The sequence below is a fragment of the Dinoponera quadriceps genome, unplaced genomic scaffold (genome assembly GCF_001313825.1).
Source record: "Dinoponera quadriceps isolate SergipeBrazil2010 unplaced genomic scaffold, ASM131382v1 scaffold4444, whole genome shotgun sequence".
Lineage (NCBI taxonomy): Eukaryota > Metazoa > Arthropoda > Insecta > Hymenoptera > Formicidae > Dinoponera > Dinoponera quadriceps.
This window is the reverse complement of record NW_014558991.1, coordinates 1,101,952-1,118,342: the sequence shown is the minus strand read 5'-3', so window position 1 is coordinate 1,118,342 and position 16,391 is coordinate 1,101,952. Positions and strand designations below refer to the sequence as shown.

At 47.9% G+C, this 16,391-nt stretch overlaps 1 protein-coding gene across 7 annotated transcripts in view; it reads left to right on the top strand.

The window, feature by feature from the left end:
* Positions 1 to 14,606, top strand: part of LOC106750080 (eukaryotic translation initiation factor 5B) — a 39,121-nt gene extending 24,515 nt beyond the window's left edge. For 2 of the 7 annotated variants that reach the window (XM_014630154.1, XM_014630152.1), the window contains exons 16-17: positions 8,526 to 8,670; positions 9,782 to 9,883. In XM_014630154.1, the coding sequence (XP_014485640.1) occupies positions 8,526 to 8,670; positions 9,782 to 9,794 (158 nt within the window). In that variant the 3' untranslated portion in view covers positions 9,795 to 9,883. Of the gene's footprint in view, positions 1 to 5,380; positions 5,567 to 8,525; positions 8,671 to 9,781; positions 9,944 to 13,790 lie in introns of those variants that run through there. The other 5 variants (XM_014630155.1, XM_014630157.1, XM_014630159.1 and 2 more) reach the window with 5 other exon arrangements.
* Positions 14,607 to 16,391: the final 1,785 nt, after the last annotated feature.

Here is a 16,391-nt window from a genome sequence, read left to right as displayed (position 1 = left end):
GATATTTGACGAGTGGAGGGAGGCAGGGATCCTCCCTCAGGGAGGAATGATAAAAGGATCCCTCGTGCCGTCTTGTAACTTCGACGCCACCGATCACGGCCGGATATGTCGAGTTACCTTGGCAGTTACCCATCCTGCTCGAGCCCCTAAAAACCGTACTATGGGACGGCGCATACCAAAAGGATACGTGTCGCGCTTATTCCGAGCATTTGTGCGCCATACCACCGGCACGAACACGAAGAAGCCGGGCGGCGTATGTCTGTATCCTTGTGAAAGGACGAACGGCCCGGCGGCGCTCGGAAGGGAAGTCGCGAGGGGCTCGTGTCTAGCGGGTGATAAACGGCCGGAAGGAAGCCCAGAGGCGTTTCCACGAAACGCTACTGACAGGCCGGAAGACGGCCGAAAGACGGGATGTGGTCGCTGAGTAAGCGGCGTGAATGCGCTCGCTATCGCAGCGCGCCGTCTTACGCCCTCCTTCCCCTCGTCCAAATGTCGCTCTTCCTCTCTGTTCTATCTTGCTCTTAATATCGTCTCTCTAGTCACGCTCCTCCGTACGTCCCATTTTCGTCTACGTTTTTGTCCCACGTGCTGCGGCCGATGGAATTTCCGATCGTCGTCCTTGATGGAGGCTATCGATGGATACGCGCGTTTTCGTTTACTTCACTCACGCTGTAAATTGTAATAAATGTCCCGCTTCCGCCGGATTAGTTAATACTTCGAGATTTCTCAGCCATGGCGTCCATGGCGGTTCTCGAGGAGGCGTTTCGGATGGGCTCTCGGCGAGAAAATAGACGAGGGAGTCGTTTCCGTTACGGCTGCTTTTCACGTGGACGTTTCGACGCTCCGATAGAATTTTAATTTGGACTATTTTTAACTCTTTGAATCTCGGGGTTTTTATCCTGGAAACTTTGTGTCATTTTAACGGAGCGGTGTCAGATAAGTGTAAATAATATTTCAAACGTTTGACCCGAAAAGTAGTTTCAGTAGGAGAAGACGGTAAAATTTTATTACGGAAAATTAGAACATTAGTAAAATATAATAAAAATTATTATACTGAATGATGTAAATGGTGCCTAAATCAGTCGAAATATTTTTATATTTTTAGAGATTTTATATGCGGTGTATTTCCCCTTTCCTTGAGGATATGTCAGGATTCGAACAAATTAAAGATTTCGCGGGAAGCACGATGCGCCCGTTTTTTTTTTTCCCCCCCTGAACGTCCGCCTTGCGTCTCGTCGACGCGAGAATCATTATTTACCACCGTGTTTGTCGTTACGAAATAGAAAGAGAGAGAGAGAGAGAGAGAGAGAGAGAGAAAGGAGAGAAAGGAGAGAAGGAGACAGGGGAGGGAGAAAAAAGAGCGGTTAGGAGAGCGGAAGACAGGACGGGGAGGAAGAGGGAAGTGGCCGGCCGGATACGAGGTTTCCAATGTCGACGGGATCGTTTTACCCGAGCTTGCGATTAATTCTGCCAACAACGATAAAAAAACGCACGCGCGCGCAGGAAAGGAATAAACGGTTCCGGCGCATGTGGAAGACACGCGCTGGGAAACGGACGTGAAACAGCATACGCTAGCAGCGAAGAGCGCAGCGTAACGCTGCCAGCAGCGTTTAGCCCCGTCGGCAAGCCGCGTCGTCTTCGAGTTTCGAAAGTCCCGTCCGTTGTACTTCGAGGAAAATCGCCAGATTTCCCGGACACACGGAATATTTTCGACGGAATCGCTTATTCGCAAAATAGACGCGCGCGCGCGGTGCCGTTATCCACGGAAGTTTCGCGCATTTTTTCAGAGCTACTCCCACACCAAGAAAAAGATTTCTTCAAATTTAATCAGTTTGATCGCAGCCAAGCAAATTTCATCGTTGGCTCCAAAGAGAATAATATTTCGATTAGTAAGCACGATTGTTAGACTTTTCAACGAATATGTATCTTTATCTCAAATAAAAAATTTGAGACGAAAGATGATTTTCTTATAAAGAAATTATTTTTATATTATTATTATTTTTCGTTTAATTTTACACATTTATTGTAACTAAATATTTTATTTGGTTAAAAGAAATTATTTCAAATAATAGCGTTCTCCCTGTTAAATAATAGAGTTTTTTTTTTAATGAGATGAGACAATTAAAATTCTCTTACTCAAACAAATGATATTTCGTATATGTTGTTTCTGTGGAACAAATTTCAGTCAAAGAAATAGAAATGCTAAATCTAAAGAAACCTTTTTCTCTGTATGAAAACTGACGAGAGTCTTGTAAATGCTTGATTACTCGTAGGCGTCCCTAATAATTCATTAGAATTCCGATCGGAGTATCGATCGCCGTACAGAAACGGCGCGAAGGGATTTCCGGCGGGCCGGGAAAACGAACGAGAATAGAATGCAAGACCGCGGGACTAAAATCCGATCTGTAGTCTGATGCAATCGAGATCCAGAAGAGAGCGGAAGTAACGACTACGTGGACGAAACGAGCGTGGTAACGTAATCGACGGTTCCGGAAATAGTTTCATAACGCTAGTGACAAGGAAAAGCTATGACACCTCGTCGTGTCTTCTCTCTCCTTCTCTTTCGAAGATTTCCAAAAACAAGAGGGAAAAATTCCTCCTTTATCTTTATTTCAGTAACTCACTCACCGCCTTTTTATACCTCGGGATAATTCGGGATGTTCGTCGCGCCATTCCTGTATCTAACTCGCGACGTTCCATTTACGCAATCAGAACCACACTCGTTTCTTTGCCAGGAAATCCTGACAATCGAAAGCCCCCTATTGACACTCGTCTCGTGAAATTTGCCTCAGGTGAGACATCCCGGAGTTGAATTTGGAGATAGATGTGAGTTTTCCAGCAGGGTCGCGCTTGCAAATGTAATGTCGCATATATCATGATTCAAACAATAAACAAACTCGAATTTACCTCTGAATTCAGATCTGAGTATCTCACATTCGTGCTGGGTATTTAAAACGAGCGAATTCTCTCCGTTCACGGCAACTGCGGGATGACTCACTTAGCAGCCGACGATGTTAAACTCTTCGCTTCCTCGTCTGCTTTTTCCTGAAACCACCCGTATCCGTGTCGCGAGGGTGGGCTACGTTTATCAGAGCTTTGTTCTTTTCTCTCTTTCTTCCCGCGACAGGCCTTTCAATTTCGGCGACGCTGGTTCGCGCGAAAGGCGGGGCGCGTTCAGCGCACGCGGCGCGTGTAGAAGTCGTTCAGAAAGCGCCACGTCGACGACGACGTGGTTAGGCTGTTAGAGCTCCTAACTCTCGTCGCGCTCGTACTATAAAGCCTTCTAAATTGGTGCGGGCCACGAAAATAGACTTCCGGTTCCCGTCTCGCGCTCGCTCGCTCCCGTCGAGGGAGGCGACGCGACGCGTCTGCTATCTAGTATGCCAAGAACGACTAACTCCCTCGACTTGTGTCGTTCTTCGTATCTTCGCACGCGGCCGCGATAAATACGGTGTACACGAGCGGTAAGCTGCGAGCCCGCATGTAAATATTGCATCCGCGAAAATAATCCACGTGGAAACACTCGGAAAAATACGCGAGATCCTCCGGCTCCTTCTGCTCTCTCTCTCTCTCTCTCTCTCGAGAGAGAGAGAGAGAGAGACGGAAGCGCGGACTCTCTGAAGGGAGCCTTTGTGAACACCGACACGCTGAAATACGGTGGTCGCTTTCCGCCGGAAGATCGGCAGGAATTGCGGGGTCGTTCGATAAGTTCGTGGGAATTCTTACGGGAAGTTCAAAGCCGACATTTTCACAGGCATAACTTGATTCAATGAATGTATCGGTAATTTTCTTCGACGACCGGAAAAATAAAGTTGCGCCTGATTACAAATATATCGGCTTGGGTTTTTTCGTGAAAATTCCTTCGCTGAAAGTGCTGTTGTTCGAGTGACATTTACTTGACCCAGGTGAAATAGTCATTCCGATGCTCCTTGGCAAATATCTGTCAGAAGTAGAAATATAATTGACCGTATATAATGTATTTCCTTCGTGTAGATATTTACTTGTCTCTGAAACAATTGCGACAACAATTGTCGGAGGGAATTTGATTTCGACGGGACGTTCGAATTTCACGCCGTCGTATTCCTTCACGCGGGCTTTTTACAGCGTCATATATCGCAACGTTCGCTGTGTCGGGAGAGAAAGAGAGCGAGCCGTCGGGTGTAAATACTGCACTCGCTGGCGCGCGAAGGTGATTCCCGGTGTATGCGCGAGTAGAGTTGTTCCGAAGACGTTTTTCTCCGGCCTTCGATAGGTGTGTCAATATGTTCCTACGGCACGTGCACATCGCGAGAACGAACGCGCTTATGATACCGTTACGCACCCGCTACAGGCCGAGTTGCGTAAGCCGGCGTATGTAAATATCCGTCGGTATACTCCGCGGAATAAATAATATATCGCGCGCGCGCGGATGTCGCGGATAATAACATCCTCTCCGATGCTCTCGCGTATCGGCAGCCTCTCCTCTCTTTTTGTCTTCTCCTCCTCCTCTTTCTCTCTCTCGAGCCACGTGGATCTTACGGTACACGACGGCAGGTGACGTGATGCCGCAGGTGCAACGCTTACGTAGCCTAGCGTTTCGCGGAACGACGACGAGCGAGCCCTCGGCTAGGCGATGCGACTGCACCGCCTCGCGGATTCCCATTTCGCGAAGGCCGAGAAAGGAATCGGCGAGCGCGCTTAGGTGCCAAGGTCGAGGCTGGACTTCTTCCCTCCTCCTCCTCCTCCTTCGCTCGCGAGGATAATCATTTCTCGGCCAATCCCGGTGTCCGCAAAAGATATACATTCGTATAGGCTTCGCGTCGGAGAGCTCGGATTAGCGAAGCATAAGAGGATGGTGGAGGGAAGATATTTTCTGCCATCTGAAATACAGTCTGAACGATGACGGAACATCCGCAAATAAAATGGATGAAAATTATGTGGGGTTTAACCGGCCGAAAACGTTCCGATGGAAAAGTCGCGACGAATGAGCGACGGACGAGTGGGTGGGAAATGGATAGATTGTTCAGAACATCGGAAGAACAGTGGATAAGGCAGATGTGTAGCGCACGCTTTTCCGTTTGGCCCTCCTCGTGTCCTCCCTGCTCCCCCCTGCCTCCGGGAGGATCCGCTCTTCCACCTACGTTGTCGCGCGCGCGCGAAAGAGAGAGATCTCCTCTCGTGTGTCTCTCGAACACTTAGAACGAGATAAATTTAAAGTGGACGGCATACGTGTAACATCCACGGGGAGAATCAGAGCCGGAGAGTCGCGTGAGAGCGAGAGATAGCGAAACCCGTCGCCTTCCTCGTGTCCACGAGCGTCCTCCATTGAAACGTTGGTCGTAAAAGGAAAAGCGCGCCGATAACGCGCGCGCGCGTGGTAATGGCTTCCGTAATTTTACAGAAGGTGAGATGGGTCCGCGCTGGTGCAGATTTTTGACGCCGTAAAACCGCTGCCACCGAGATCCTCCGGCACGCCGGAGGATCCTCTCACTCTTTCTTTCGTCTTCTCAGTGCTGCGAAAGGGACGGAAGTGCGCCCATCTCCGAAACGCACCGAGACGAAGTCCCGACGTGAATTCTGACACTCTGAGGTAGCTGCTTTAAGCCGGCAAATCGGCACGATTTGTTTCCTTCTCTCCCGGCGCGTACGCGAGCGTTACCTTTAAGCGAGAATTACGAATTTCACGCGTCACTCCAGGTCAAAGCCAGCGTCGTCGTCGACGAGACCCCGAGAGCCGGAGACTTGACCTCGAGAGAGATTCCCGAAATTCCTAGTAACAAGAATGAAAGGAACTTCAGCCGTAAAATACGTCGTGTAATATTATACATTTGAGAGATGGAAGAGAGAGAGAGAGAGGACGAAAAAGAAGAACGAAAGAATGGACGTACAAAATTAGCGGTTGGTCCTCCGACAGTCCGGACTTTATCTTAAAACCTCGAGCGGTTAAGAGAGCAGAGGCAAAAGAGAGGATTGAAAGCGCGCGCGCGATAGGCTGGAAGAAAGGGCGGAGAAGGTCGAGACGGAGGACGAACAAGGTTCGTTTGCCCGCCTGCACACGTGCACCTATATGGTAATTCCTCCGGTCGCGGCGGAGTGTCGAGAATTTGACGACGGGGTACGCCATAAAAGTACGCCCGGCCAGAAAGTATCGAGGAACACGCACACGGCACCGCGGGCACCGTGAACGGACGACCGTATTTTTTTCGCGTCTGGGATTATTAACCCTAACATGCGCGATGTCTCACGAACGACGCGCGTTTCTCGCTACCTTCTCGATTCCGCGTGGCCGTTGTTTCGTGCTCGGGTGTGTAATTATTTATGAAAGCAAAAAAAAGACATTGAAAATCTTGGGAATATCTTAATGGAATGAAAGAAAACTTCAATCTTCCACGTGGAAAGATCCAACATTTTCTCAGATTTTCTCGCGCGCTCGTGACACGCCTCAAAATGACGAAAAAATTCCTCATTTTGCTCAGCTCGTCCTTTTTGGTACATAAAAATTAGCAGAATTAAAAGATAACCGAAGAAACGATAAAAGTCATTCGATAATTGTCGACGAAGTTGAAGCTACTTGAATCGTGATAATTTTTTGAAGAAGTGTCAAGCGCTCTCCTAATTGTTAGGTTCGTGCGTAGTGTGTAATATCGAGAAAATATGAAATAGTCGGAAAATCCAAAACGTATGCAGGTACTGAATATGGGTTTATTTAGCGGTAACTCAAATGTTCAGCGCTATTTTCGAAGTTCGTTCATTCAAGAGAGGATCGAAAAGCGACGCCTTTCTTCTTGGTCACCGCTACGCGGAGATACCGGACGGTACTGGAGAGCCGAGCGAGAATCCGCTGGTCTCGGCGTGGGTTTCGGACACACGGGTGGGTATATTCAACCGATCCACCTATTGATATCGCGACTGCCAACCTTGTGACACGTCGTTGTTGACGTCGCGAGAATTGCATCGGCCGCAACAATGTGTTTCGTTCGTCCGAGCGAATTCGTCCCGACGGCGTCTTCTTGCCGACCGCGATCGCGCGATGGAGAAACAAGTCCGATTCGGAAAATGAGCTGTTCGTTACGCCGATTTCCATTGTGCTCCTTAGTACGTCGTCACCGATCACCCAAGTCGCTTCCACGGGAGTCGATTTCCGGCGCTGTTCGCGTGACAGCTTAAGCACGTTTGTAATTAGCAACGCGCACGTGGAATCGAAAAAGGTGAATCGAGATACAGCGAAAGTCCTGCTTCGTCTCGTGATTCACCCGTTCGAAATTCATTTTCAACTCTCCACAGAGAAACTGATTTCTCTTAAGGTTTAGTATTTCTATTTATTTGACTAAAATTTGTACACGTTTCGGATTTTCCGGCTACTTCATGCTTTTCCCGATATTATATATTAAAGAATTACAAGACTCGCACGAAACGTGGATGCATCACGCACGATCCCTCCGTGTATTATTGAAGCAATCGTCATAGTTAGTCATAACGATTATTTGTAGAAAATCACTTTTCGTTGGGAAATTTACTTCATGCTCGAAGTGTGACAGGAGAAACCACGAAAATCGGCTAGGCAGGGGAAGAAGAGTTAACGAGTCGACCTCGTTGGCGCAGGAAATGCGGCGTAATGTCCACGTTAATGTCGCGTCTTGACTGGACAGTAAACATTTACGAGTATCTCAATCGCACATGGCTCTCCTTCGAGAAAGAGAGAGAGAATATGCCGTTGTAAAAGCCGCGGATCTTTTTCAACCGCGGCTGGCTGGTCGTTTGGTCTCTCGCTCGCGCTTGCAAATCCTGGACGCGACTGTGTCCGGGTTTGTCGCCCACTTTGCGCTCTCGCGGCCGCAGGTGTGTCGCAGCCGCGGCAGAGCAGCGTGCCCGGGCTTTTTCGCCTATATACACCGTTATACAGCGTGTCCCGAGATTCAATAACTCGCGATCCGCAGCCGTCTAACGGCGCCCGACGAAAATCTTTTATGTACGCGCCGAGCTCCCGCTGCGAGTGTCGGGATCACGTCGTGGATCAGAACCCCCCCTCCTCCCCCGAAAAGTGTTTTCTTCTTTTCTTTTCTCCTCAGACGAGGCTCACTCGTCTCTCAGACACGGTGTTATTAAAAAACAATTTATCGATCAGTCTGAAGGGGAGTTTTTCGGCGAACAAACCTCCGTCCTATCGTCGATCCTCTCCTTTGCTTGAATAAAAAAAACTTTAGCACAGATAATTATGTAGCGAATTGAAGTATTAGGTGCATGCAAAAGTTTTAGTTCTTTTTTTTTTTTTTTTAGTTTTATTTGTTTATCGCGTAACACAGAGTCCTCCATGACGAAATTTCAATTATACGTTAAGTCCACTTAGTTCTGTATTGTCTTCCAAGGTCTTCTATTGTGCTCTTTTTGATGCTACAAATGGAAAGTTACTTTCGTTTTTTTCCACTCGGAGATTCAGCGTAGAATTTAAGATTTCCCATCCCGCAAGATCTAAATTCCTTTCGTGGCATCAAAGGGGCATCATTAGTGCTAATGGGAAGTTACTTCCGTTTTTTTTTTCACTCGAGGGCTTCAGACGGAACTGAGTAGACTTCAATGCAGGATCAAAATTTCGACTCGAGCATTGTCGTGGATCGTGGATATCAGGATATTCGCGAACACCCGGTGGATCCGACCACGGCAGGCAGCCTACGTCGACCTACGTATATGCGGGTATATATCTGCCTACCTACCTACTTAGTTCACTGATTCTCGCCGGTATTCACGGGACGAAAATGCGTACCCACGTCGGGACTCGGTTGCGAGGCAGGCATGCTCGGCTCGCTCGCTCGGCGCGCTCAGGTACTCGGCTGGTCCCGACTTCCGGCCGTGGTAAAGGTGTGCCTAGGCGAAGTTATACCCACGCGACCAGACACCGACGATCGATGGCGAGGAAAGAAAAAGAAGAAGGAAAGCATGAAGCTAGGAGAAAAAGAAAAGCGAGAAAGAGGAAAAGAAAAAAAAAGAGAGCTGCGCGGAGCGAGTCGTGCTACCACAGACCGAAGCTTCACCCGCGGAAAGACCTGTTTCGGTAGATCGCGCGCGCGAGAGAGCTCGCCGTTAAATCACGTTCGAGCGTTCGAGCCGTTGATGCTAATTCGAGCGAGCGAATGAGCGCGCGCGAGCGCGTGTGTGAATGGAGGTAGTATCGTGTCGTTACGCGAACGGAGGAGAAGTTGCAACCGCTCTCTTGCCTGCCGATCGCTTCGATTTTCATCGTGTCCTTGAGATCGTCGAGCGATGCAAATTTGGCGATTTCTTCGGCGAAAACCTCGTTCTCGCGACATTGAGAGATTCTCTCTTTTCTTTTTTCTTGAATGAACTCTTGAATGATTCTCTCATCGAAGTTTAGTATTTTAATGAATGAAATGCATACCGTCGAGTTGTGCTCTCTGAATTTCTCAGAATAGAATTTCACTCGAATCTAATCAAGTCTAATACCTTTAAGAATATAATCAGCGTTACGTTCGTAAATGAATTATAAATTAATAGTAAAGTACGAACTGATAAGTGCAAGCAATATATGAAAGAGGAAAAACCTTGCGATTCGAAGTGACAGTATTTTTGCTGTCGTTTCGATTAAATCTTCATTCCCTTTTTTTTTTTAGTGAGAACTCGTACCAAGAAAGTTAAAGAACGCGCGCAGCGTAAAATATTGAAACGAGCGTCGAGCACGTTTATCGCAAAGTGTATCTCCCGGGAGGAAATTTTAAATTCTACGTTAACGCGATTTACGCTGAGCTTTAGTAATTAACGCACATATCCTCGCACACTATTGTTTCAGTTCGTCGAATTAGGCATGGTGACTAGCATACAGTACGATCAAAAATCCATGAAAACGGCGAGAAAAGGTCAGGAGGTCTGCATCAAAATTGAACCCATACCGGGCGAAGCGCCGAAAATGTTCGGCCGCCACTTCGAGGCAAAGGACTTCCTCGTCAGCAAGGTGAGTTTTGTTCATTCATCACCGACTCCCGTCCAACTCGAGCGGTAAATCGAAATAACCACGATGTAAACTCTTGATTGTCACGAAAATCGTACGAGTATCGTGAGACTGATCTTTATTTAACACGACACCTTCCACAGAATGTGCGTGTTACGTCGTTTTTGTCGATCGCGCGTTATTTCATTCACATTAGACCGCGCGAAACCGCGAGAAACGTGTTTTCGCCTTGACGCAAATTCGAGACTTAGTATGCGAGACCTAGATCGAGAAAGAGAGAGAGAGGGGAGGGAAGGAGGAGGAAGAGCAGGGGGAAAGATGAACATCCGGCGGCGATCGCCCGTCCGCCGCCGGCTTCCGGCCTTCGTAGAAGCTCGCTATCTTTCGCCCCTCCGCCTCCTTCTTCCCTCCCCTCCCCCTCCTACTTTCAACTCTTCTTCCTTTTTCGTCTTCCTCCTTGAGAAGCCAGGATATCGGCTACTACAAATCGACGACGGAGAGAGTATCGGGCCCTTGGCGCGCTTGGAAACTTCATCCTAACGTCTCGAGCGAACACACTTTTTCGCTTCGATTGAAAACAACGAGATATAGATAATATAGATGAATACAAATGCAAAATATCGATGCATTTTCTACCGATATTAACTGAATTGTCTTCGAACCTTCTTTCCAATCGATCCGTATTGATCCATTCACTTCGCTATATCATGAAACGATTTGCGTTTTTCGCAACATTTCAGTATTTAACAGATGCAACAGATGCACATTTATGAATTGTTAATGAATTAAAATTGATTAACGAGTTAAAAATTGACTTGTAAAACTGGCTAGAATGAAGCACGATGTCAAGATAGGCTCGTTGTGGAACTGCAAAGGGTCAATAGATAACGTTATTAGATAAGAAGAGAATAGATGCATGAATGGAAAATGTTGTAGGAAAGCTGTAAGCACGGTTCTAATGCCATCTTAAATATTAATAATGCCATTGTTAATATTCCCGAAAAGACGTATGCAAAGACATATGCGATCGTTAATTAAGACGGACGTTTCGTAGGCGTTCGTTGTCGAGAAACGGTACGGCACCTTTTCTTCGACAAGTACAACCGACCGATGTTTCATCTCTTCATTCTTTCCCTTCCTCCATCCTTCCTTACTCTCCTTCCTCCCCTCGTCGTTCTCCATCTCCCGCCGCCTCCTCTTCCTCCTTCTCGTTTCCCCGGGCCTGTTCTATCGTTGCGCTTCGAGCACCTTCCTGTGCTTTGGTAGACAAGCGGAAGTCGTCGTTACCGTTCGGTTCGTGGAATCAGTTCCGGAAGTATCTTGTTCCCACGATGATTCCCCCGCCGACGACACGGACGTCGGCTCGCCGCACACGTCGGCGAAAATTGGAGCAAGCGCTCTTGCTTTTGTTCCCTCGAGGAACACGCTCCGGGAAGATAGAGAGAGAGAATCGCTAGAGAATACGCGATACATGGACGGAAAAAGCAATGTGGACAATGACGAGAATCGGCGGACGCTTCACGTTTGAAATCCAAATTCTCTCTCTCTCTTTCCGACCGGGAAGTTGCGGAAAACGACGTGCGGAATAAACATGAACAATAAAAAAAGCTCGAATCGTGCGTTGAGTCAGGTGATTGTGCGGCGACGAGTCGGCGATAACTCTCCTGACAGTTTGCACACGCATGATAAGTCGCGACGTGCGCGCGAGCCAAACAGCAGAGGTACAAAGAGAGTGCTTCTTCGGTGAGAACATTATTCGGACACGGGGGGAATTTTTATAGTAAAACTTGTATTTGTAGAATTTCTTAACGGAGGAACGCGCGTCGCGATACGCCGCCTTAATTTATCGTCCTTCCGCTTGACACATGCTATTTATATCTTTGAAACTGAAAACTAATGATATAAACAACTTGAAATACGTATGTTTCTTATCAATATTTACTTTGCCGACGGTCTACTCGTACGTCGCTAAAAAACATGGTAAAATTGAAAGAAACATTACATGACATAACAAGTTATATAATGTTCTCTCTCTATACAGATAACATAATAGAAACGCATGAGTGCATAGGTTTGTTTAATATAAACGATATAATTTAATATCAAATATTATTTTGTTTGAATGAAAGTGTCGTTGCTTCGCTAAAGTTTCACAGAAACTTTGTTGTTTGATAGGAAAAAACAGTATTATTTAGAGGAAATATATTTGATTTTCAACAAAAAAAAAATCTATTTCGTTGTTTATCAAATACTGGCCCACTGAAACGAAGAAGTTCACAATATTTTTCTAACATAGTTTGTCATTTCTCTCAAATAATGTGTCAACCGTTGAAACCACAGAATTTTAAGGTACAAATTAAAAATAAGAATGTCATCTCACACCACGCCCCGTAAAACTGAGGAAAATTTATAAAAAAAGAATAGCCAGGAAATATTCTCTATCGCGTACACGGTCGCCTCGTGTTTGCGTGCTTTCGAGCGGACGCATTCACTGCCCACGAAATCAGCGAAGACCAGCAAAGCGCTCACGTCTTCCCTCGTTTCGCAAGCGCGCGGAACAATATTTCTCCGCGAGCTTTCCTCGCCGAACTTTCCGCGTTTATTTATCCGAGCACGAATATACATCGTTCTCCCCTCCTTCCTTCTCTTCTAATCTTGATGCGGCGAAGTCAGCGAAAGAAGACGAAGAGAGCGGCAATCGCGGAAAATCGCGACCGGATGTTGCCGCGAATCCGCCTATCGCTCTACGTTCGCGCGCGTAAACACCGCGTCCCCCTCGTCCCGGAAAACCGAATCGGGGACTCGGGCCGCAAGAAAACGCGATGAAAGCGCAAAAAAACGTTTTTTCGTCATTCGGAATCGCATAATAACAACGCGAGCTACGCGTGATCGCGAATCACGCGTAGCTCCTCGTACGAACAACTTAAACTTTCAAATTAGCTCTCCTCCGCTCCTCCTATGCGCGCTGCCGTTGAAATTTTTTATGATTACCGCGAACTGTTGTATATTCAACGTTCCGCGTACTTTACGAGCGGTAATACGGACGGGAAGGCGGGAGGGAGAAAGACAGAGAGAGAGAGAGAGAGAGAGAGAAACACGTGGGGGCGACCGAGGAAGATAGAAAGAGATAGAGAGGAGGAACACGATGGACAAGGAGAACGGAGGGTAAAGAGAGACAGAGAGAATGAAACGTGGCGGATTGGAGAGGGAGGGCGAGAGGAAAGAGGGGAGAGAGGAGAGCTTGAAGAGGCGCGGCGGGGGGAGGCAGGCGTCCTCAATAGCCGCGTAAAACCACCATTGTGACCGATCCATGAATGAAACGGGACTTCCGGCCGGGAGTGGGGGCGGAAACAGTTGTGAAGCGTTACGTTTCCGAATGGACCGGTGAGCGTGCGCGCCCGCGCTCCCTTTCCTCTGTCCCCCCCCCCTCTCCCTCTATTCTCTCTATTTTTCTCTCTCTCTTTCTTTTTCTTCTCTCTCTCTCTCTCTCTCTCTCTCTGTTACTACTGTTCGCGAAAAGCGCTGCGTGAAAATTAAAACCACGTAGCCCCCCCCCCCCCGTGCAAGAAAAACGCACGCTCCCCGAGATTTCTGTATGAGCGAGCAGCTGCACGTGTTATGGTTACTTTATGAACGCCGACCGTTCAGCTCGATTTACCCGTCTCATGATGAATCGTCGATCGAATGATCGAACATTCTCGGTGGTTCCGAGAAGACCCGATCGGCTTCCCTTGCAGATTTCACAATACTAATTCCGACCTTCCTCCAAAAACGTGCCCTCCCCTCTTGCAGTTTGCATGTTCTCGAGCGTAATAACGCCACCGGGGCGCTACCGTTTTGCATGTTACAGATAAGCAGACAGAGCATAGACGCCTGCAAGGACTACTTCAGGGACGACTTGCTGAAGACCGACTGGCAGCTTATGGTGGAACTCAAGAAGCTCTTCCAGATACTCTAGGACACGCTGATGGTCGCGACGACATTATCCAAGGGCCTCCCGTCACTCTAACGGCGACTGCGAGAAGACCGGCCTGCCGGCTTCGACATCCTAGCGAGGTACACTCGAGATCATCGAACGAGCGTTTCCTCGAGCCGTCCCGATCGATACACACCGTGACCGTTGTCGTTCCGCATTGCGCGTCTCGGGACGCTGCATGCTCTCGAACTCACCCCCGTCTTTCTCTCCCTGATCGCGAGTCCGCCGCACCTTTCCCGTCCCCCTTCCTTGCCTCGACCATCCGACCATCCTTGTCTGGATCCCGAAGAGCATGCCACGGAGAACGAGAGGAAGAAGAGGAACGCGAAAGCGATCTCGGCCTTGAAACCGCCGCCACGCGCTTCGCCTGCCTGAAAGCCCGTTTGGGCGCGATCATCGCGCAATTGCGCCCGGGATATTCACGGAATAGCACGTGGCCGGTGTACCCGCGAGTCTTGCCGGCGAGGACGGCGCGTCGTCGTCGGTCACATCGGCGAGGAGCTTCTTGGAAATGGGCGATCGCGAGAAGAAGAGAGGAGAGCCGGATGGGAACGTCGCGGGTGGCGACGACGTTGTAGATACGCTGGAAGAGGAGACAACGAGATGATAAAGTGAGAGATAGAGGGAGAGAAAGAGAGAGATGGGGATAAGGGACAGAAGGAGAAGAGACGAAGCAGAGGAAGTAGGAGAAGAAGAAGAGAAAGGGAAGGAAGAGAAAGAAGAAGAGACGTAGCGCTGACAAACGAGAGAGAGAATTGCACGAGACCTCGTGTGTTTTGTATATGTAATCCCTTTATATAAGATGAGCAAGGCATTGCGGCCGTGAATAAAGACTACCGCGCGTTTTCGCAAAAAAAAAAAAAAAGAGAGAGAAAGGAAACTAAGAGATGTCTCTCGTCGACGCGCCGGCGGATCGATCCGCGCCTCCACCTTAGGACCAAGTCGTTCCGTCTCGTCCGTTGTTCCTTGATCCTCGAGTACACACACCTGTCCCGACCGACCTGTCCCGTAGCATCGAAGATACCTCCTACGTTGCGCGTATCCAATGTTCGCACGCAGTCGTCGGTAAGTAAAACCTCAACTTTCCGAGATGAATCGCGCGACAGGACGCGCGTCTGCAGGAGAAAAGATGCGAAGAACTTAAACGTCAATTTTACGGTACGTTCACTTAGCTTTTCGTCTTTTGGTAACTTCGTTCACACGAGAGAGAGAGAGAGACCGCTTCGTATCGAACGCGATGTCGAAATCGAGTTGTAAGCGCGTTGTGAGCGTGAAGAATCCGACAAAGCATCCATTGGGAAAAGGGAGGCCCATAGATTCACGGGCCCTTTTCCGGTTGCCACCTCCATCACGCGTTTCCTTATTAAGACTTTTGGCAATATACGCGCCGACCGTGGGAACGCGCGTTTTTAATTGGCCGAGAGTGGCAATAACGCCGGAAAGAAACTCGAGAAATAAATCGACGAGGAGGAGGAAGAAGAGGAGGAGGAGGAGGAGAACGACGATGACGTGTTACGTTACGGCAGCGTCGTAGATTGCGTATCGTTCTCGAATTCTCGAGCCGTTCTCCAGCTCCTCTCCTCCACCTCCTTTTTTTAGCGCCGCCGGAAGCGACGATAATAGGACGCGGGCGTGCGAGATCGGTCGTACGTGCCGGGATCAAAAGATCGTCGTCGCGTGAAAATCGAATTTATTCTTATTCGATCTAACCCGAGTCGGAAGATTTTCCAGATTTCATCCAATTCCGAAAGACACTGTACAGACTATATTGTCTTGCCTTAACTGCAATAAATGGTTATAATGCCATTTTCCACATGTTGAAATATATTTACAAGACAAAAATTGTCTATCAGTATACAGGGTGGACAATAACTATTACCACCCTCGGATATCTTCGAAACTGAGAGTGAGGGGAAAATTTATCTATCTTTAATACAACTTTTATGCGAAACACTTCTCTGCAAAACTTATATTTTTCGGGATTTCCATATTTTGTTCTCACCCTGTATATCATATATGTTACATAATCTCTTTAATATTGATTTTTTACCGGCATTGGAGAAATATATACGCATATATAAAATATATATTTATCATTTATTGTCATCGCGAAATTATTGTGCCGCTTGAAACGTCTGAAAATATATGATGCATCATTGTTCCCGTCCTGGCGGCTTATATTCTTCATCCTGACTTCCTGATTCATCATCGTACTGCTGTCATGGCACCTCTGCATACTATCTCGTAGTATTGACATTCGCATAAGTACGATTCGATCGGAGAAACGCATGTTAATTAACTGCCGGCGATGTCGCCGACAGTCCGTTTGAATATTTCAAGAGCCAACGCAACGTTTTCCGTAGAATGTTATGCAACGATCGCTTGCGGAAAAAAATATACGAGTATGTGCGAGAATATCAAAACAATCGGCGAGAAGTGCAAGCTTACCTCCCCCCCCCCCCCCCCCCCCCCCCC